General features: G+C 37.3%; 2 protein-coding genes across 2 annotated transcripts; one reads left to right on the forward strand and one right to left on the reverse strand.

The window, feature by feature from the left end:
- Positions 1-256: 256 nt before the first annotated feature.
- LOC306881985 (neuromedin-K receptor-like) lies at positions 257-4,491 on the forward strand. Its single transcript, XM_079436393.1, has 5 exons — positions 257-832; positions 2,028-2,222; positions 2,481-2,631; positions 3,078-3,274; positions 3,485-4,491. Exons 1-5 carry the CDS (start codon positions 438-440, stop codon positions 3,675-3,677), a joined length of 1,131 nt encoding a protein of 376 aa, XP_079292519.1. The 5' UTR covers positions 257-437; the 3' UTR covers positions 3,678-4,491.
- A 949-nt stretch (positions 4,492-5,440) lies between these two features.
- LOC306882693 (hexokinase-1-like) lies at positions 5,441-21,300 on the reverse strand. The gene is made up of 18 exons (XM_079437522.1): positions 20,834-21,300; positions 17,865-18,027; positions 15,427-15,575; positions 13,982-14,101; positions 13,717-13,812; positions 13,512-13,611; positions 13,057-13,240; positions 12,814-12,969; positions 11,628-11,861; positions 9,941-10,245; positions 9,254-9,402; positions 8,578-8,697; positions 8,396-8,491; positions 8,189-8,288; positions 7,860-8,043; positions 7,420-7,575; positions 7,070-7,303; positions 5,441-6,981 (listed from the first exon to the last, which is right to left on the reverse strand). Exons 1-18 carry the CDS (start codon positions 20,894-20,896, stop codon positions 6,834-6,836), a joined length of 2,757 nt encoding a protein of 918 aa, XP_079293648.1. The 5' UTR covers positions 20,897-21,300; the 3' UTR covers positions 5,441-6,833.
- Between the last annotated feature and the right edge of the window lie 1,913 nt (positions 21,301-23,213).

Below are 23,213 nucleotides of genomic sequence, written 5' to 3' on the forward strand. Positions count from 1 at the left end.
GCAGACCTCAAACATGCTCTAAACTGCGACATATTTCCATTAGTGTGCGCTACAGGGGGTTGGCCATTATTAATGACAGCAAGCTGTCCACGGTTAACGCGTCAAATGCATGCCAATTAAATATTTTGCTTTTTAGTAGAAGGAGTGCATGATGCTGTGCGTCACAATGCGCGCTGTCAAAAGTGTTTAATTCAACGTCATTTCACTGGACCTTCAGATTTTCACTGCTATATCATCCATTCGGGCGCAAAAACGCACTTCAGCAGGCGGTTTGGACACGAGGCGCATTGGACTCACAGTTTGGAAAATGAACTGCTGCAAATGTCTAAAATACACAAGTTTACCATGTCGTAGCGACAGCAGAGCGAGTCACTCACTGGAATAAGAATAGGCTACAGACTGATTTATCACCTGTGACTACAGACAAATAGGCTACAATGGATACCACTTTGGACCCCCTTTCAACATCTCTTCTCTACGACGAGGAAGATGGAAACGAAACCTCCACCAATATATTCGAGCAGCCGGACTGGCAGGTGGCACTATGGGCGATTGCATACTCTTTAATCGTAATTGTGTCCATCATTGGCAATGTCACTGTTATTTGGATCATTCTGGCACATAAACGCATGAGGACAGTCACCAACTACTTCATTGTAAACCTCGCCTTTTCTGATGCATCTATGGCAACTTTTAACACTGTCTTTAATTTCGTGTATGCTTTGCACAATGACTGGTATTTTGGTTTGGGATACTGTAAATTTCAAAACTTCTTCCCAATAACAGCAATGTTCTCAAGCATTTATTCAATGGCGGCTATTGCTGTTGACAGGTAAGCAGACAACAAAGCACTTCATTAAAAATCATTGTGGTTATTTACTACAGTACACTCTATAAATTGCTATAATCTAAATATTTGTAGTTATTTTTCAATTTACCATAACATCTTCCCATGGATTAAGATAATTAATCATCATACTATTATAAAAAACATGACATTAACCATGCCATACATCAGTTAGAGATTGTAGGCTAAGTTCCTGTGATAAAACAGATGAGGTTATATGATCTGTTACCCTTCTAATGCTAGCTGGTTTTACATGTTTTTGCTGGTCATATATGAAAGAGCTGGTCCAAGGTGATCTAGATGATGAATCAGGTGGACCTGGTAGACCTTGATGAAGCTGGTTAGAGCTATTTTTCCCAGCTGGGATATAAACCTAATTCGACCAAATTTTAGGTTTTGTCACTGTACATAGAGGAAAATAGCTCTAAATCCATCAACTCGAAGGCTTAAGTATAAAGCTTTTATCTGTGCACCACCACCAATCTTCCATAGACGGTCAAAATAGTTAATGATATTTGATAGTACAATAAATCTTAGATTAAAATTCATCCCCTAATGATAAGCCTAACTCATATTTTCATGAGAAACTGTCATGGTTACCTAAAAGTGTTGAGAAAAGCGTTGAAAAGCTCTTACAAACTCGAAAAAAATGCTGAATTGATTAGGACCCACACTTAAGCTTTCAATGGGTCTAAAAACCTGTGCGCATGTAGTTCGAGCGCGCAACGTCCCCGAACATGTAATTTACCTGCGCGCGTTTCCCTGAAAGTCCATTTACTGCGCGCAAATAATGCATTTGTGATATTCCTGGATAATCGATTCTAGTTGACCTGGTGACTCATGCGCAAAATGGGTAGGGAGACTTCGCGCTGAGTGTGGATTGTGTTCTGATAAATAAGAGTCTGATATAGTGACCAACAAGTATATGATAATACTTAAGCATGGGAAATAACGCAACCAATCAATCCTCTCTTTCTGGATGTGCTCTAGTGATACATTATGCATGCAGTAAATTCTGTCCAAAAAGCGCTGTAATGCACTGAATGGCAATAGAAGGGAAACTCAACAAAGTGGTATTGCCAGCCTTTTCCATTTAGTTATTCATATGACATTTATGGTAGCCTGTCATTTAAAGGCATACGTTCACATTCATTAAGATGTTGTTGGCTGAAATCCACAGATATATGGCTATAATCCACCCTCTGAAGCCCAGGCTCTCCTCCACTACTACTAAAGTTCTGATCGGGGTCATCTGGACAGTGGCTTTTTCACTGGCCTTTCCTCAGTGTTATTACGCCAGCACCAAATTCTTCTTCCCTCGGACTGTTTGTATGGTGGAATGGCCTGACGATTATGGAGGGAAACATCAGCTCTCGTAAGAAAAGTGCACAAAATTGTATCCTTTTATTCTGTATGATTTACAGAAGTAGCTTTTCTCAATTTTTTACTGGCAAGAAAATAATTTTAAATGAGTTTAAACATTGAGAGTAGCCTAATTTTTCACTTCTCAAAGATTTTAATGACCATCAACGGCATAACATAGGAACATGTTTAAAAAATGACAGTAAAGGATTCTTACCTTAAAAAATGCGCATTTATATAGATTTGACTGAAGTGATGCTTGATCTCTTAGATATCAGATTGCTGTGATTATCCTGATCTACTTGCTCCCTCTGCTGGTGATGTTGGTGACCTACAGCCTGGTGGGACGGAGGCTGTGGGGCAGCGAGATCCCTGGAGAAGCATCAGACCACTACCAGAACCAGATACAGGCGAAACGCAAAGTTAGTGATGCTAGTATTTACTTGTGTAATTTTGTTATTTATTCCAGTTTCTCTACATAATCACCTACCTTATGCCGTGTGCCCACATGCACACTCAGATGAAGACATGTTGTCATGTTTCTAAACTCTAAATAGATACCCATCATTGGTAGCTACATCTGAAGAAAAAAAAAGTGTATTATCATGAGCAAATGTAGTTACGTTCCATAAAATCTTAAAGAATCAATGGTAAAAACCTTCCCTGGGGACAGAACACTTTTCTTCTTGCAGAATGGAAAATGAGCTTTTTCATTCCTTTCACATTTTGTTTTCTTGTGTCCTTCATAATAATAAGCCTGTCCAGAGAGGTTTTTCCATTGGTGGCAGTAGCTATTTATGGTTTTGGATTATAGTTTTGTGTTGAAAGAAAAAAAAAAGATTCATGGCATTTTTGCAATTTAATAAAGGTGGTGAAGATGATGATAGTGGTGGTGACGACCTTTGCAATATGTTGGCTTCCCTACCACATCTACTTCATCCTGGGGAGCTTCAACAGGGACATATACAAGCAGCACTACATCCAGCAGGTCTATTTGTCCATCTTCTGGCTGGCCATGAGTTCCACTATGTACAACCCCATCATTTACTGCTGTCTAAACCAAAGGTAAATGCACATTACATCACAGGAAGGAGAAAAAAAAATAGATGTAAACCCATTAACATGGATATTTAGTGCAGAATTTGCATTAATGTCAGTTAATCTAGTGATCCCTAAAGTTTAATTTCAACTGGCCTACTATTATCATTATTTATTCTTCAGGAAGGCCCATTCTTAATGCACAGGAAAAGTTAACATCTAGCTGTCCTTCTTTAGATTCCGCTCAGGCTTTCGTAAAGCGTTCCAGTGGTGCCCCCTCATCAAGATTTCTGAGGAGGACAACATGGAACTGCAGCACATGAGAACCTTCCACATGAGACGCAGTTATCGCACTGAGACCACCAGCATGGTGGTCCGTAATCATGCAAGCGAACCGGAAGACACCACATTCAAACTAATCAAAGCCTGAATTCTACAACATTTCAGTGATGATGGTGATAAACGTCCCTGTTGGCGATTATTAAAATCAAGCACGACCATACTTGCACTTAATACCTCACAATAGAATTAGATTCTCCCTCTTATTGTTCTCTATTGTGGATTCAGTGGGGTTTGCAGATGGAGTATTCATCTACTCCTATGGCACCAAGCCTTATTTGTTTCTGTGTTGCTGCTTGAAGTACTAGTCCTAGTATGTGTATAGATCAGCTCATTTTGTAGATACTGCATATTCTGTTCAAAGGTTTGGGGTCAGAAAGATGTTTTACAAGAAATGAATGCATATATTCAGAAAGAATGCGTTAAATTGATCAAAAATAGCAATAAAGGCATTTATAATTATATTTCAAATAATGACTAATCTTTTGAACTTTCTATTCATCAAATCCTGAAAAATTGATGTTTCCACAAAAATATTAAGTAGCACTATTGTTTTCAACATTGATAATAATAATAAATGTTTCCTGAGCACCAAACCCGTGCATATTAGAATGATTTCTGAAGGATCAAGTGATTCTGTAGACTGCATTATAGATATAGATATAGTTTTTTTATTGCATTTTTGATCAAATAAATGCTGCCTGGCTAAGCATAGGAGCTCTTTCAAAAACATAAATAAACATATTACTGACCCTAAACCTGAACGACAGTTTACCATGTTAATTCATGCACCACTATTGAGCAATGAATGTTTTAAGCTGTAAATATTGGTTAAATGTCAAGTGGCATCTCTAAATGTAAAAACAGAACTGCAAAATCAGCATTAAATTGGTCAGAGTATCTGTAATCAAAGAGTATGGATTGCTTGAGATATATTCAGTCTGGTGTAAGCAGTTATGATGACTTTTGGGTTGATTTGACAGCGCTGGAAAAAGAAAGACAAAATTAGGTGGGAAATATGTGTTGCCTAATTATCTATAGTGGTCGAAGATATCATGTATATAAGCTAAACTATGAACAAAACCAAACAGTTGTAATTGTACTGTAACTACACAAGCAAGCTTACATTTCAATGTTTACAGCATCTATTATATTTAATATACATCTGCATGTACTTCCGTATACTTGACTGATTAAAGAGAATTTAGTAGGTTTGTCTTAGTTTTAGCCCCGAGATATTTAATTTCAAAGTTAATGTTTTTTTTTCTTTCAAGTACAACATCCAAGAAATTCTAAAATGTAGCTGAGTAATAATTAAGCTGTATGTTTTCTATATACAACTATTTTGTTTGTTATGCTGTCACATACACTGTATTGCCAAAAGTATTGGGTCCCCCCCTTCTAATGAACAGGTTTGACTACTTTAGTAATTTCCATGCGTACAAATCTTAATGTTTAAGCATTTAATGATTTTCTAGGGAATTGCATGCTTCTAATTTTATTGCAACAGTTTGGACAGAACCCTTTTCTATTCTAACATGACAGTGCCTCTGTGTATAAGGCAAGGTTCAAAAAGAAATGATTGATTCAGTCAGTGTGGAAGAACTTGACTGGTCTGCATAAAGTCCTAATCTCAGCTGAACACCTCTGGTGTGACTTTAAATGCAGACTTTGCAGTTTGGTCAAATATAAAAATGTAAAATAGAACAGAGGGATTCGGACATACTCAAATATGACAACCCAGGTATAAAAAAGAGTAAGTACCCAGTAGCCACAAAAATAAGACAAATCTGACTCTACTACACCTTGAAACTTCTGATCAATCAAGGTTCACATTTGGCTCCCTTAAGATTAAGTTTAAATGTTTATTTATTTGTGATTTTTGTGATATCATTGGCCCATTTAATGTAATTGTGTAAATAAAAATACTGCAAGGCAATTTTAAAAATCAATAATAAAATAACCAGCATTTTCACTATAACAATAAGAAATTTAATTGGAGGATCATTTTAAAATTGAGCCATTTTGTTCAGGCATGCTTTTTCTGCATCACCTGGCAAATCAACTGTCAATACATTCATTCAAGATAAATATAATAGGAATTTATTTTATTGCACAAACAATCACATATGATCTAAATACTGAACAAAAAAAAAAAAAACGCTACTGTGTTTGGGCAACCGTGAAGGACACCACAGAACACAAATTGAGTTAATCAAAATATTTTTATGGTTTTCTCCTATATGTTTTTCCAGGAACATCTATTAAATTTTATATAGTGCAACTATGAAATAGTACAAAATCAGTGGATGCTAGACCTCAGTTACTAAATAAGTCATGCATTCATCAGAAGATCTCTGAGCCACTACAAAGATTCACTCACATCAACTACACAGGATCACTCACAAATAACCAGCCAGGGCAAACAGAAGGACATTTACTAGGAATCAGTACCGATAACCCGCAGATCTCCATACACGCACAGCAAAAAACTGACAAAAGCAATATGCATGATACAATCCGCTAAATTCTTCGGGAATGAGAGGGTAAGACTATTTCAGAGAAAGTGGATATGCAAAGGCAATAGGTTTCCTGTCCTTGTTCATTTGTACAGCGACCAGTATAAGGGGCTTGAATTATCAGGAAGGCAGCTGTGACTGCGAGACTGAACTTGCCCGTCTTCCTCAATACGACCGTGACTAATGAGGAGGCTGTTATGGTTAGCTAATGTTCCTCAGATGTTTTTCAATATTCACACCACAAACTGCCACACAGACAAAAGACAATACGCAGAGGCTTAGAATTAGCTTGGCATAATCGCCACAAAATACCTTCTTCCCCTCAGGTATCCATTTCTTGTCACGTCTACCATCAAATATAAAAATAAAATAAATAATATCTTCATATACTTGGTCAAATATCTTAACTTTAATGTTTGTAATGTGTTTACATTTCTTCCCTTTTTCCCATATACATCCATAAATACTTTAACAACAGTTTAACATGTTTATATAGTTTGGGTGGACACAGATAGACCAACCCCTAATAACACACAAAGACATACACAGAGAAAGGCTGACATGTAGTAGTGAGATAAGAAGCAAAGGGGTCAAATCACAGCTCTGGGCATGAGCTGAAGGATGTGCCGGATCGTGGTGGACGACAGCCGAATCACAGCTGCGAGTGGAAATGTATACGCTCTGCGAGAGAGCTAGAGAAGAAGCTGAGGGCTTGTTCAACGCAGGATTCAGCTCTTTTGTTCTTGCTGGCGGAGGCGGCACCCAACGGCGGTGATCAAGGCGGCGCCTTTCCCGCTTCCGTCTTCTGAGAGCAAGAAGTTGACGTTGCATTTGGGGGCGAGCTCCTTCACAGTCTGATGCATTATCCGTGAGAAACTGAAAAGAGAGGCACAAGTCAGGTACCACATTTACGCACTGTAGCTATAAATACAATCAAAAATCAATTTATTTTGCATGTTCTTACTGTGGATGGAGCTTATACAGAGTGCCATCCACACCAACGGTGATGTCCAGATGGTCCAGACCACGGTTCTCTCGGATTTTGTCTACAACAGCGGCCATTCCTGCTCCACAGAGCTGGGCAGCCCGGCGGGAAACAGCTCCACACACTTCCTTGACGATAATACTGTCGTCGCATGTGCTGTCCAGACCCAGATGCTGCAGAATGGACCTGACCTGCAGTAGCGCCAAACGGTCACTAGAGGGAAGAAATAACCATTAAACAATTTGAAATATTTCTAAACAGGATGTATTTAGGCATTTCAGTCTGTCTGGGTTTTGTGATGAAATATGGCAATGTCATTTGAGTAGTACCTTTCGATTTGGGAAAGGTACTTGGTTTCAAAGATGCCCCTGGTCTTCAGGGTTTCAGAGATCTGTCCTCTGAAGAGGAAGCCACGCTTTGTCAAGTCAATCAGGATGTTCCGTACAATCTCGCCCAGGTACATGCCACTGCACATCTTCTCATATCTAAAAGTGAAAAAAACAAACTTATACATTTTTAGATCTCAAATATGCCAAAACATTCTAGAAATATGAAATAGAACCATCATTCAAAAGTTATGGATTGATAAGATTGGTTTTTTAATGATTTTAAAAGAAGTCTCTTATGCGCACGATAATGCTACATTTACAAACAGCAGGTTCCTCATCTGACCAATTCTTCCAGATTTACTTTCTTACATTGAAACATTTGCTTCAATTTATTTTTACATTTTTCTTTTCTTCACACTTGACTGGGTAAAACTGCTCACTTTTGTTTGCCGGCATTGAGAGAGAGATCATCCACAGCATTATCATACTGAGTCCTGATGTCATCCAGGCAGCCATTATCTCCAAACGCTCCCCACTCCATGTTCACACACATCCTGCCGTCCACTCCACCGACCGTCTCAATGTTTCGCATTTCCTCCACGTAGCAGGCGTTGCTACCCGTTCCTGAAATCACACATATGAATATTTTAGCATGTTCTCCTAACTCAAATGTGTATATAAGACTCTTTAACATTTAGAGGTACAATTTTATTATTTGTCACATTTGATATATTGAATAATATTTCATATTACATTGTATTGTATTTACCTGCAATTAACCCAACCTCACATGTGGGTTCCTCATATGCGCAGGTCATCATTGTACCCACTGTATCATTCACTATGGCTACAACATCCAAATCAAACTCCTGTACATAATATAGCATACACAAAACATTCGTCACACAAGGATCAAGATTACTTTATAAAATCTTGTATCATCTTGTCACTTTTCGGACAGTATGCCATCACTCACCTCTCTCCTTTTGATCGCCTCTCTCAAGAGGCCGACAACATCTTCTCCTTCACAGTCTGTGGCTTTAAAGCCCTTTGTCCAAGTTACCAGAATTCCCTGTATTCATCAAAGCATGATAAATCATCAGGATTTCATTCAATAGATGAGCAAATGAAGTTGAAAAAGCAAACAAGGCAGCTCACCGCATCCAGACTAGTTTGTCTGCAGGGGAAGGAAAAGGTAAAGCCCAGAGGCAGGCGGGCATTCTTCATCCCCATATAGTCCAGGAAGTCAGATATGCAGTACACAATGTGGTCAAATAGCTGCAGGTGGTGTGGAACAGAAATTAAAATCATTTAGTGCTGAAATGTTGCCTTTATTTAGATATATATATAAAAAAAATGTAATAAATCATTACGTAGTCATTAATTAATAAAACAGCATATCATCATATCATATAACATGCCAGTCAAAACTTTGGCTTGAGGTCAGTACATTTTTTAAATCTCTTATGCTCAGCAAGGTTGTATTAACCTGATTAAAATACAGAAAAATTTTTAGTATTGTGAAAAAGTATTACAATTTAAAATAATAGTTTCCAATTTAAAAGCAAAAATAAAATTCCTGTGATGCACAGCTGAATTTTCAGCAGCCATTACTCCAGTTTTCAGTGTCACATGATCCTTTAGAAATTCTGATATGCTTATTTAGTGCTCAAAAATATTTATTATAATCAGATTAACATTTTACATTTTTCAGGATTCTCCGATGAATAGAAAGCTATTTTTAGTGGTATATTTTAAGCTGTGTACAACTATATAAAAGATGCTTTTTGAGTCTAGTCTTTTAATGAGGTGCAAATTCACAATGACCACACACCTCTTCTCCGGTTCCTTGCATTACTTCAATGGGAATGGCGTAGATTTTATTATGCATCTCCACAGTTCGCTTCTTGCCGCTGCGAATCTTTACCAAAAGCACCCTGAAGTTTGTACCTCCAAGATCCAGAGCCAAAAAGTCACCATTTTCTATATAAAAGACAAAATACAGAAATACAGAGAAGTCATGATCCTGCAGCATACAAAAATGTATTAAATAATGGCAAATTTATAATTTAGGATAAGAATGAGAGCATAAAGTTCCTGTGCTATCGTTTAATTTTATTGCTTTATTTGTGAATTCAGATGGTTTTAAATTCTCAGCACATTTGCTCAGTATTTATATTTGTTGGATGGTGAAAACACATCTGCATGCACTATTCTTAACAGAGCTGCATATTAAAACTCTTCACCTTAAATCACCATCAGGGAAACAAAACAATGTCATGTGCCTGTATTGAGTAAGCCTGGGATTATACTATGATGCAGTTCAACAGGAATAAAGAGAATTTCATTACTAGTAGCAGAGGAGCAGGCGGATTTTAGACATGATGCAGGAATGCATTTTGCTAAATGTAATTATGACACTGCATTTTTAGTGAAGGAATGGCAGATTATGTCTGGGGGATCATTGCCCATCTTTGCCTATTTTTTAGGAAAATACACTCTGTAGCTGTAGATCTTTTACCTGTTCCATCCGGGGTGCTCCGCACATAAGTGGGCAGCATCTTGACGGTGGCTGTGCTTTGGGTGTTCTTGCTCAGTCCATTCTGGATCTCAGTTCTCATTCTCTTTTTCACCTCCAGCAGTTGTTCTTTGGTCAACCGGAACTCTGCCAGCGACTCGGCAATCTGACGTGTCTGATCGGCCAACCGGGAAGCCCAGGCTGTTACCATTGCAGCCCCTTTGCCACTTCCACTCTCAGAGAGCAAGAAGCGAACATCAGTCTCCGGCACCAGACGACGCACTGTTTTGTGCAACCGGCGGGAATACCTGGCAGAAACAGAGGGATGTGGATTCAAATGTCAGTCTGTGCATTACTAATTACTAGTGTGGACTCTTTCTATAGGTTACATAGTTTCGCCAGTAGGTGGCGACAAGCGACTGATTAATTGAATGATTCATTCAACCGATTCTTTCTAAATTATTCATTCAGGAATGCAACAAGTGACTCTTTACGAGTAAATGAATCAGTTTCAAACGATTCACTCGGTTTTGTTCAGAAATGAAACGCAAGTGTTGCTCGGAGACGGTTAATTTGGCAATGTATGGAACCACATTGCTTTTGAGGACCAAAACTACACAAACGTTAACTGACAGTCTATCGAAAATGTAAGTTGCGTAATATTAATTTCTCCATTATTTAATTGTTTTATACATATCACGTTTGCTGTTGAGGTATTGTTTACATAGGCTCTGAAACGGGATACCGGTCTTATAACGTTACCATTTGACCAATAGTTCGGTTCACACAGAACACGGTTTGCGCTTAAAAACGCAAAGGAATGGGAAAAAATGGGTCATTTTGTAAACCTGCGCTCGATGGACTTTCTCTGGAGCGGGTTACACGGCGTTCCAAAATGCTGCGCTCACCTTTTAATGGAATGGAATTTCCAATGGAATAGAATGCGTTGCCCCTAATTTGTTTACAATTTTTACTTGAATGCCGCGTTTTTAGAATTGTGTCAACGGTTACTTAGAATACACAGACTGACCTTTCGGAATCAGGTATTCCAAAGCGTCGTGTAATAAGAAAGATAGGAAGCAAAGCATTATTTGAACTGTGAAGCGATATTTATTCAGTAATTAAATTTTTATTGTGTTAAATATCATTTTACTCTTGTCCATCTTATATGAATTATATAAATGCATCATTCATTCATTCATATGAAGGACAGCGTTCTTGGGCAACACACTGTCCTTTAACCATATCTCTTCGCAGTACAGAGCACTGCTGTGTCTCTCAGGTTTATTTAATGACATTCAAAGAGGTCTATAAATTGTTGTGAATATGTGACATGAATGGCATAGAAATTCATGTGATATCAGTTCCAATTTAATAACAAACTTATCTAATCTTTCAACTAAACTCTCTGTAAGCTTTTAAAGGCCAATTTAGTGTCCAGATATAAGGTCAGTGAGTGTAGTGTCACAACAAATAGTGGAGCAGCTGCTCCTGTATTAATAGAACTCGCTTTTGTCTAAAGAGCCTTCAAGAGGGTTCAGCGCTCACTCAGGGTGTCATATGCACCTGCAGATGTATTCCCAAAACCCTTTGTGATGACTTACTAAGCATGCCGGGTACATAATATTACTGATAAGTCATGTTTTCATCTGATTTTAGTCTGATTGGATAATCTGAATGTAATACTCACTGTGGGTGCATCTTGTACAGGGAACCATCGATGCCCACTGTGGTGCGGAGGCGCGGGCTGTTCTTATTGTCCTTGAGACGTGTGAGGATTGCACCCAGAGTGGCAGCAATTAGATTTGCAGAGCGAAAAGAGACAATAGCACAAACATGCTGCACAGCAATGCAGTCGTCTTCAGATGGCTCTACACCCAAGCGTGTCAAAATCTCCTTGGCTTTGGTAAGTCCTTCTTTGCTCCTAAATAAATAAGTGGTACTGTTGTAAGGTTTAAAATATCATGATTTTTAGAGTCATGAAGAACCATTTATTGGCTTTAAAGGAATTGTTCACCTAGCTCCGCCCACCCCCACCCCCTAAAAATGCTGCAAATGTATTTATCCTCAGGTCATCCAAGATGTAGATAAGTTTGTTTCTTCGTTGGAACAGATTGAGAAATTTAGCCTTACATCATTTGCTCACCAATTAATATCCCTGCAGTGAATGGGTGCCATCAGAATGAGAGTCCAAACAGCTGATGAAAACATCAAAATAGCCTACAACACGACTCCAGTTTATCTATCAATGTCTTGAGAAGTGAAATGCTGCATATTTTTAACAAACAAATGAATCTGAAGAAAACAGAAAAAAAAAACCCTGATGGATTTGTTGGAAAACAATGGATTTGTTTCTGACAAACAGCTTTACATAAGGCGTTAATTGATGGACTGTTGGTTGATGGAGTCATGTAGATTACTTTTGGATTACAGATGTTTTTATTAGCTGTTTGGACTCTCATTCTGACAGCACTCATTCACTGTAGAGTGAGCAAGTGCAGTAATTTCTCCAAATCTGTTCCGATGAAGAAACAAACTGATCTACACCTTGGATGGCCTAAGGGTGAGTACATTGTTTTTAGGAGAACTATTTCTTTAATTTCAGCCCCCTATAGTGACAGTGATTACATTTTTCAAATTGAAATTAAGTATATTTTTACATTTAAAGTTAGATAATCCTTTCTGAAAAAAATGTGTTTATAAACTGAACACTTAGATAAAAAATACATTGTAAAATGTATTTTACAATGTTTTTAATATACCTTAAAATGCTATGATAATGACAGAACTAAACTGTTTTTTATTTTTTTTATTGAATCTTATTTGTGGTCCTTATCGAATTAATAACAATCATAATGAAACAAATGACAACTCACTTTTCAATTGCAGAAAGATGCTTGGTTTCAAATTTTCCTTTTGTAAGCAGCTCTGGGGTGATGCGTCCCTCAAACAGTAGGCCTTCCTTAGCCATCTTGACCAGGATCAGCCTCACCAGCTCACCCATGTACATCCCACTGACCATCTTCTCAAACCTGAAAACAGCCAACATGAACCTTTACCTCTTCAAATTTCAGATACCTCTTCAGATTTTTGAGAGCTTTTAAAGTTCTGTGACTTACAACTGCTTGCCAGGGTTGAGGGACCCGCGATCAATCTCCCTGTCAAACTCAGTTCGGATATCCTCCAATGTGCCGTCGTCCCCGAAAGCCCCCCATTCAGTATTAATACACATCCTGCCTTCATCTCCTTCCACCAGATCAATGTGTCTGAGCTCCTCCATGTAACAAGCATTAGTGCCGGTACCTGAGGGATCACAGCAGCATATGCCATCGCAGATGTTCAAAAATCCAGAAGCTTTGATATAGCATATTTAGAATATCAAATATATTTGTGGTGTTCAGCATTCATCTGTACGCTGAGGGAAGTTAATTTTACAATGTTGCTGAGAGCAAATTTCTTTTAATTTATATGATTCAAATGGGCATTACAACTCTACAATTCTAACTCATTTATTGTCCATTTAAGAGTCTGATAAAATTAATAAAATAGAGAGATACTAGTATATTTTTTTCACCTATAATAATGCCGACTTCACAGCGCTGGTCATCAAAGCCACAGGTCATCATAGTTCCCACAGTGTCATTGACAACAGCCATGATATCTGCATCATAGTCCTGTAAGTGAATTATTACACCATTAAATCCTTCAGGAAAAAGTCTAAAATGAATATCCACCTGTATACCATCCATAATATAGATAGATTACTTTATTACACTCACCCCACGTTTTTTGATGGCTTTATTTAGAAGCTTTACTACATCCATTCCCTCAACCCCACTGGCCTTAAAGCGTTTTGTCCATGTTAGCAAAACAGCCTGTAAAAATACAATAGTAAAATATTGTCATAAATTTGTAAGCAGGATTCAATAAAAAATTGTAATCTCAATTGTGTAAACTGGATTTTTGATGCATAGTAGTAGAAATATATAAAATGTAAATGTAATAATTTCTTGGCAAACCATATAAAATTGAATGTTCTGTTACCTCATCCAGTTTGGAGTGTGCACAAGGGAATGAGAATGTGAAACCCATGGGAAGCTTCTTGTCTTTAATTTTTTGTTTCTCCATGAAGTCTCCAAGACATTCTGCAACATGGTCAAACAACTGCAAGAAATAATGAGCATGTACAAAACGGAGAAAATTAAGATTGTAGACAAAAGCTGGATGACTTAGACCATTGGTCTCAAACTCAATTCCTGGAGGGCCACAGCTCTGCACAGTTTAGCTCCAACCCTAATCAAACACACCTGATCCAGCTAATCAAGCTCTTCAGGATCACTAGAAACTTCCAAGCAGGTGTGATTTGGAGCTGGTTGGAGCTAAACTGTGCAGAGCTTCGGCCCTCCAGGAATTGAGTTTGAGACCAATTGCTTAGACAGAAGATCAGAACACTATTTCTAATATGACAACACTTGGAAGATTTTAGCATGGTAATGGATATGGCAATGTTAATGTATTTGGTCTTGGCAGAATAGATCTGCTATGCTGCTGCCGCTGAATTGCTGCTTCTGCAAAGCAAGTGCAGGAACTTGCTACTGCCAATATAGAACTGCTGTATCTGCAATACTGCTGATACGATACTGTGAGTATTTAAGACATATTGCTGTCTTAAATACTCACAATAGCATATATAATAACCTGTAGTAGATCTATACAGGTGGAGCTGGGGAAGGTGGAGGGTTTTAGAGGAACTCTGAAAGCAAGCTGAAAACTGCTCTAGTGAATGATAACTAGCCATTTAAATGTAAAGCAACACGCTCATTGGCTGCGTATGCAACATGAACCAATCAACTTGTGCCAAGTAGTTTAACGCTGTGAATATCATCAGTTTGCTAAGGACCCTTCAGCCTGTGCCATCTAGAGTATCATGACAGAACTTGGCATTTAACAGATTTACATCCTCTGAAAGCTGAATAAATAAGCTTTCCATTGATGTATGGTTTGTTAGGATAGGACAATATTTGGCCGAGATACAACTATATGAAAATCTGGAATCTGAGGGTGCAAAAAAATCGAAATATTGAGAAAATTGCCTTTAAATTTGTCCAAATTAAGTACTCAGCAATGCATATTTCTAATCAAAAATTAAGTTTTGATATACTTACGGTAAGAAATTTGGAAAATATCTTCATTGAACATGATCTTTACTTAATATCCTAATGATTTTTGGCATAAAAGAAAAATCGATAATTTTGAACCATACAATGTATTTTTGGCTATTGCTACAAATATACCCCAGCGACTTAAGACTGGTTTTGTGGTCTAGGGTCACATATGATATTAAAGCACAATGTTTGATTGAAAGCACAAACATATGGGCTATTCAGATGACGTTGTTCAATATTAATTCATATACATAATTTGCACACATATTTTCAACAAAATTTGGTTATTTATGATTTCAGGTGGATGAAAAACTGGTCCTTTACCCGTGATCCGCTGCCGTGGATGATGTCCTCTGGAGTCTCATATATCTGACTTTCCATCTGCACTGTCTGTTTCTTCTCATGAGACACTTTGACCCGCAGAATACGGAAATTAGAGCCGCCCAGATCCAGGGCAATAAAATCTCCCTTCTCTGTAAGTGAATTAAAGAAATCATCAATATTACAAATATTTTTCTAATATCAAGAGTTCACAAGTTAACTTAAAGACATAGTTCTGCCAAAATAACATGACATGGATGTGTAAATGACGACAGAATTGTCATTTTTAGTTGAACTATCTTTAATGATACTTAAAAGCATGCAACATTAAACTAGTTAGAACGTTCCCCTTCTGGAAGTTGCTTTATTAAGCTACCTAAAGGACACTGCCGCTGTTATTCTTTTGACAACAGGCCAGAAACTTGACTGGGTATAGTGTACCATTCTTGTAATGGTGAGACTGCATCAAGATTTATTTTGGTCGTGACCAAGGGGGCTTAATCAGGAATGCTTTTTTTTTACTGAGCTGGCCAAAGACAGCGATGAATCACCCCAGGCAGCACTCTCACAGCGAGACGACGTGAATTCTTACAAATAGATTCTTCAGAAAATATTTGCAGTAAAATGGTGATTAACAAGTCTGTTTATGCCATAGACTGAACAGAGAAAGAGAAATTTCAAGAGATGTTTGCATTGTCAAAAAAGCTCTCTGTAACCGTCTTTTTGGTTCTCGAGGCTCCTCGACGTGTCCAGATTGTCGATATTATGTGCAGTGCTTGTGGCCAAGCAACACTGAAACTCAAATGCCTTTCTTTTTTCTTTTTTCTTGCTGTCTTCTGTTTCTAGGTTGGAAATGAGGTGTCTGGGAGTGTGAAGATTTTTAATTCTGTAAACTCAGCATCAACTGGAAAGGTCAGTTAACTGGAGGTGCTGGTTATTACTGTAAAATGTTATTCACTTGAAAAGGATACATAACAAAACTGTTTCAACATCCTAAATGTATTTTTAATGGCTGGATTGATTTGTAGCAAACTTAATATGTCATTTAACAACATATTAAAACCAGTCCTGGAAAACTTTATCATTTAAATGAGAGATGAGTACAAATATAAACGGTAATGTAAAGTAAAGTGCAATTCTCACAAAAAGAGACCTGGCAAAATTGAAACTATTCTATACTCACTGTACTCAGACGATCTGTTAACAACTAAAATCACATCAAACCATGAGAAATCAGATGCATTTGTTTTAAATGCAGGTAAGCGGTCACTGGTGGGCATTTTCATATCGAGAGACTTGCTGTACGCACTTTAATTTCTCATTGAGATGTTAATAGATCAGAATCTATATATAGAATTGTTTATGCTGTAGTGTCCAGCACCTTAGGACTAGAGAGCTGCTCTTGACAAGCTATTCTGGACTTGATGTATGTATACTATGCTACATATTGCAGCGATGGATGAATGGATTAATGATGTGGACACACAATCAATCAGATTTGTCCATGTTGTGTTAATTGTTTTGAATTACTTTGCTGCTACATGAGCAATAAATCTGCCATCATTAACTAGAATGAAACTGCCTTGCAGAACACATCGTAGTACGGATGCTAACAAATTGCACTGAAGTCAACTTTCACATGCCAATCTGACTGGGATTACAGCTCATATAATCCGTGATGTAACCCAGTGAGTTTGGTTGGATGCAGCAGGGCATGTAGAAAGGCTTGAGCACATGTCAATGCAGCTGTCAATGTGTTGTGGCATGGGCAAATCGGTTCAATATTGTGAGCACACAGTAGTAGGTTTACCCATTCTATACTGTGGTAAAGTTTGCATAGTAAATACATTTGGAGCCAGGCATTACTTAGCCTTGGTGCATATTCTTGCGAATGAGTAAACTGTGCCATGCAGTACTTAAGATTCATCTTAAAAATGGAATAAACAAATGGTTAAAATAAAAATCCAACCGATTGCCAGCACTTTTTGTGCTATGGGAAATCTACGCTTGCAGCAACTGGTTAAACTAGTTTTCTTCACAACTTGCAAACAGCTTTTAATGAATACCTTCTAAGGTTCAGGTATCTCTGAGGGCATTCACTTAAAGTCAATTGTAAGCATCTGACCTCGTCGATTCAAAAAACTAATTTTGGTCAAACTTATTGTTCTTTCTTTTGTCAAAGCATTTAAAAGAAGTACAATGAAGAAAGCTGACATTTTGTTTTCGAGACTGATTTGCCCTGATGGACAGAACTGCAGACTCCACAGTGTGCTTGACACTAATTTATGAGGAAAGCCTGGCTGATTTTGTTTCTATACATGGCATCCTGTCTCAGCTACTTCCAAAGCAAGCTTTTGTAATTACTTAAGGATTCTGTTGTCAGATAAAAGTCTTTAAAGGCATTTATTTACGATTTGCGGCCATAAAACTGATAAGCTCACCTGATCCATCAGGAATGGACCTTACAAAGGTGGGCAGCATCTTGACGGTAGCTGTCGGGTTAGTGTCTCGTCCCAATCCGTTCTCCATTTCCCTTCGGAAGCGGGCCATGATGTCGCGCAGCGTCTCATCAGAGAACCGCATGGCGTACAAGTATTTGTCAATCTACACAAATGGACACAAAATAAACAAATTACATTGTGCCCTTTGCCCCCATATTTTCTAAAGCACCCAGGTGTGTGTTAGTAATCAATATTGATGATAATGGTGAATGCAGTCAAGCCATTGTCTGTCAGTTGTTAGGTCAGTGTGTCCTTGAAATATATGGCATGTGGCCTAGATACAGACATACCAGAAATATGGGCAATGGCGTTTATAAACACAGACGATATTCATCAGGAAAATGGCTGGTGGAAGATGTTTCACTACAACAAATGTGAAATAATACTGTAAACATAAGCACCTGCTCTTGCATATGCTGACTCCTGAGCCTTTAACTGTAGTGTGAGCACATGAGAGATTTAGGCTAAAAACTGTGTATGATGCCATTGATGAAAAAATTATTTACATTAATGTCCAAAGTGTTGTTCTTTAGATTCTGTATTTGGTGATACACTTGCAGATTAATAACAAATACTCTGGAAGACAATATATTTACTATATTATTATTATTATTATATTATTTATTATATTTGTGAGTTTGTTTATTAATTGTTTGTCATTTGTTCAAAATTATTTTTCAATCCGATATAGTTCTGTACATAGTATAGTCATCCAAACCATAGGCAAATGTTAATTATGATAAATATATTACTCTTTACAAATATCACACATGTAAGGAACAGTATATGCCAGTAAAATCTCTATTTACATGACAACATTTCTGCATGAAAGTTACTACAGTATCTTTCAAGTTGAGAATGGTGGCTTTATCTTTAAATGTGCTAAGAGCACTCACATGTTCTTCTCTCTGTGTGATTTGTTTGCAAAGGCTATGCCATATATGCTATGCTCCACCACTGTTTAATCGCTTATTCACCAACTTCCTGTCACATTAGCAACAAATAACTTTTATAATCAAATAATATGTATGGCATCTATGGGTCATAAAACTCTTATCAGGAGAGAGTAGCAGGTGCACAACTGAATCACACAGGATGGATTTCATTTCAGTCTGTCATGACATGTTGTTATAGTAACCATGTCACACAATACAACTGTTGCTTCTTACGCTGAAGTGTAAATGTGCTTCTGTGGAACAGTGTTGTTACTGTTAACTAAAACTATTAAAAATTGTCGATTGAAATAAAACTGAAATAAAATAAGTAAATGTTTGTTGAAATACTTCAACTTAAAAAACTTGAACAAAAATAGAAATGTTGTCTTGGCAGTTAACTGAAATAAGTTTAATTACTACTATATAAAAAAAGACTAAAATGAATAATTTCATTAAAATAAACGCTTATTAAAAATATTATTAAATTCTGTAATAGTGAATTATAAATACTAAAATAACACTGTTGTGGAAATGAATAATGAGGCCTATAAAATATCTGACTTGTATCCACACCATGATGATTTCTTGATGTACATTGCCAGAGAAAGTGGCACATACGAAACTCTAAATTTCAAAAGTTCGAGATAAAAAGAATATCTGGTTAATTAATTTTGTGCAAATATTTTCATAATAGTACTATATAAGAATTCAGCACAATAAAGAGTAATAAGGGTGGCAGAATTTACTTATGTATTTTTAATACAGATGATTAAAATGGGGAAATGTATTATATTAGCATCTAAGTTTAGGAAAAATTAATCATAGAATATATAAACCACCTATGTATTAATATCTAAATCTGTGTGCTAATATTAGAGTATTTCTTAGTAATTCTGTTAAGGTAGAACTATTTGTGACCCTGGACCACAAAACCAGTCTTAAGTGTCAGTTTTTTTAAAAACTGAGATTTATACATAATCTGAAATCTTAATAAATAAGCTTTCCATTGATGTATGGTTTGTTAGGATTTGGCCGAGATACAACTTTTTGAAAATCTGAAATCTGAGGGTGCAAAAAAATCTAAATATTGAGAAATCGCCTTTAAAGTTGTCCAAATGAAGTTCTTAGCAATGCATATTACTAATCAAAAATGAAGTTTTGATATACTTACGGTAAGAAATTTACAAAATATCTTCATGCAACATACTTAATATCCTATTGATTTTTTTGGCATAAAAGAAAAATCGATAATTTTGACCCATTCAATGTATTTTTGGCTATTGCTACAAATATACCCCAGCGACTGAAGACTGGTTTTGTGGTCCAGGGTCACATATAATAATCACATTTAAAATGGAATTTTAAAATCAAGTTTTTTTTTTGTTTTTTTTTTACTAACAGAGTTAAAATATAGAATGCATATCCTCAAAGTGAGACACACAGGCATGCGCATACATGCAGGCCTGCTCTGTTACACCTTTCCCTCCATAATTGCATTCAAACACTGTCAAAACTCCCTGGCAAAGGCACGCCATTAGTCAGCTGTTGAAACCCGACACCCTTCCTACGGGGGAGGGGGGTTGATGCTCACGACCACCTTCCCCCACTCAGAGACGTACTCTCCAATAAGCACGTTCACACAGAGACACACACACAAAAAAAATCGTTCCTCTCCTCATGGCAGCTCTATGACGCCCCACATCCTGCTTTCAAGGTCATTGCAGCATGAGCACGAAAACCTATGGCGACCTATGTCGTCATTTGCAAGGGTATACCTCGTCCTCTCATCCTCGCCGTCGCACATTGTGTGACGTACAAGCTGCAGATGGAGGTACGTGAGATGAGGCGCATCTCACGACTCTGCTGTAAAACGCAGGCCAGTGTCACCTGTTGTCACGCATCTGGAAAAGCTTGCAAATGCTTGTGAGGGCGAGTTTTGAGCAGCACTTGTTAAAGACAAATGATGAAACTCACCTTTTTGACCTGGTCATCCTTCAGTTCAGTGAAGTAGTAGGCCAGAAGCTGTGCCGCTATCATCCTGCTTCACCTCTTTGGTGAAAAAGCAACAGAAGAGAGAAGTACAAGCCTTACGATCCTTTCCAGTGAGGCAGGCAAAACAATTTGAGCCCAGAAGCAACGTGGGTTAGCTGTAAAACGAGAAGCCGGCACGTAGGGGTGTTCCCTCCCAGCGTTACGACAATGTCTGACTCTCCTCGGCCTAGGAAGTCAAGCTGAATATAATGTGCTTGCATGAGATGCAGCAGAGGCTAGGATGGGGAACGGCTAAAGCCCTGCCTACTCACTCTGCTCCTATTGGCTGAGCTTTATGGGCAGGCTCGTGAGGCAAAGCACAGCTGACTGCTTCTTCCTCTCAGATCCCACCTCCTTCTTCCATTCTATCCGCTCAGTCCTTTTCAGTCTTCATTCTTCATTCTCTTCCACTTTGAGTGAAAGAAAAAGAGGATTCATTTAAAATGTTCATTACACTGACTGAGGCTCTAAAATAGCCATTTTGCATCGCACCGATTTGATACCTGCACTTGTTAATTTTCTGAAAATGACTACAACACTTAAAAAAACGAGCACTAGGCAAATGTTAAAATGATTTAAAAAATAAAAAGTAAATCAAATAAAACTTTTAATATTAAACGATTAATACCCTTTGATATATGATGGATGTTAAATGCTTGTGTATTAAAAAATAAAATAACTAAAATAATTGGTACCCTATAATCTGGAAATTATAAATGCTATTATAATAAAATAAACAAAAAAAAATTCCTGTGATATTAGCTGGTCATAAAATGCTTATGTATTAATCAAATAAAACAAATGTTATCCTATATTATATATACTGGACATATAAAACGTCAATGAAAATATAAAATACATTATAAAAATAAATGAAAATGTATATATTAAATGCTGATGTGAGGAAGTAGTGTAAAATGTGATTTAGCCTTAACTGTTAGGGTTTATTTTACATTATCTCAGGGGAATGTCACAGTGGAAAACAGTCAAGGTAATTGGACAATCTGTAGAAGCGGATGAGGTGATGGTAACACAGGCCAGATGAGATTTACTGTGGGTCGTGCTTCCAGGCACGCAGCCATCCTCCCCCTCTCAGAAGCACGTGAATGTGAGAGCCTAACATCCTCTTTCAGAGCAGAGCCAATCACAGCGAATTTCACTGAGACACGTCACGAGAAGCATCACAAATGACAGATTTGATTCATTCATATATCTAAACATAAATTAGAGCACATTATTGTACTGAAATGTTATTTTGTAAAGGAATACTGTTTTATGAAGCAATTTTTAATAGCAATACACACATTGACTATAAGAGACATTTCATTTAACTCATAACTGCAATTTTAAGATTTCCCTGAAATGTATTTTTAGTCATAAACAGTGGCAGTGCAGAAACTTTTACAGCAGATAAATGATACCAATGCCTTTTATGATCATAATACTTGAAGGTGACTCAAAGTGAGATAAGGTTTCCTAGAACAGAGCTGTTCGTATTCTACAGGACATGCATCATAATGGCAAGAAATGTGACCGTATGCATACATTCAAATGTTGCTCATTCCTGAAAGTTCATTTACAAGGGAACAATGTCCAGCCAGTTGAGTACTTTGCATAGTTGAGCAATGACCTCAATTCCTGGGAGATTTACTCAAAGCGTTATAGTAGTGGAAAGGAAGTGAATTTTTATCTCACAATATCCATGTCATTATGTGATTTAATTATCATTAAAAATGTTCATTAAAATGACTGAGGCTCATTCCAACCCAGTGGCTGAAGTTTTAACATATATAATATTTCTACAAATTATAATGCTATAATGGAATCAACATCTAAAGATCTGGAGAGATGGTTATCTTTACCAATTTCATTGATAGGAAGGATAAATATATTGAAGATGAATATTTTGCCTAAATTCATGTATTTATTCCAAAATATCCCCTTGGCGCCACCAGCTGGAGTGTTCTCAAAGATTAACTCATTATTCAGGAAATTTATTTGGAACAAGAAATGCCCTCGAGTTCATCTCTCTTCTCCTTCTTCCATTTGACACTGGAGGGTTAAAATGCCCCAACCTGTATTGGTACTATTTAGCTGCACAATTAAGAACAATAATGTTTTATTTTTCCTCTGGAAATAAACCATCCTGGGTGGATATGGAGTCATGTGGTTTTGCGTTGCCTTTAAACTTGTATATATATTCAGATAAGTTTAAACAACTGAAAAAGACACCACGCACCCCATAGTTTGTAATATGATTGGAGTATGGTATGAAGTTAGAGAGTACATGAAAGTAGCTGACTCTTTATCCCAGTATAGTCCC

The sequence above is a fragment of the Barbus barbus genome (assembly GCF_936440315.1).
Source record: "Barbus barbus genome assembly, chromosome: 16".
NCBI lineage: Eukaryota > Metazoa > Chordata > Actinopteri > Cypriniformes > Cyprinidae > Barbus > Barbus barbus.

What these genes read in the sequence shown, in the direction of transcription:
- LOC306881985 (XM_079436393.1), top strand. Translation starts at nt 438, where the DNA reads ATGGATACCACTTTGGACCCCCTTTCAACATCTCTTCTCTACGACGAG. An exon ending in AGATACAGGCGAAACGCAAA is followed by an intron (nt 2,632 to 3,077) that starts GTTAGTGATGCT and finishes AATTTAATAAAG; the next exon opens with GTGGTGAAGATGATGATAGT. An exon ending in TACTGCTGTCTAAACCAAAG is followed by an intron (nt 3,275 to 3,484) that starts GTAAATGCACAT and finishes GTCCTTCTTTAG; the next exon opens with ATTCCGCTCAGGCTTTCGTA.
- LOC306882693 (XM_079437522.1), bottom strand. Translation starts at nt 20,896, where the DNA reads ATGATAGCGGCACAGCTTCTGGCCTACTACTTCACTGAACTGAAGGAT. An exon ending in CACACTCCAAACTGGATGAG is followed by an intron (nt 13,813 to 13,981) that starts GTAACAGAACAT and finishes GTATTTTTACAG; the next exon opens with GCTGTTTTGCTAACATGGAC. An exon ending in GAGCACCCCGGATGGAACAG is followed by an intron (nt 9,403 to 9,940) that starts GTAAAAGATCTA and finishes TCTTTTATATAG; the next exon opens with AAAATGGTGACTTTTTGGCT.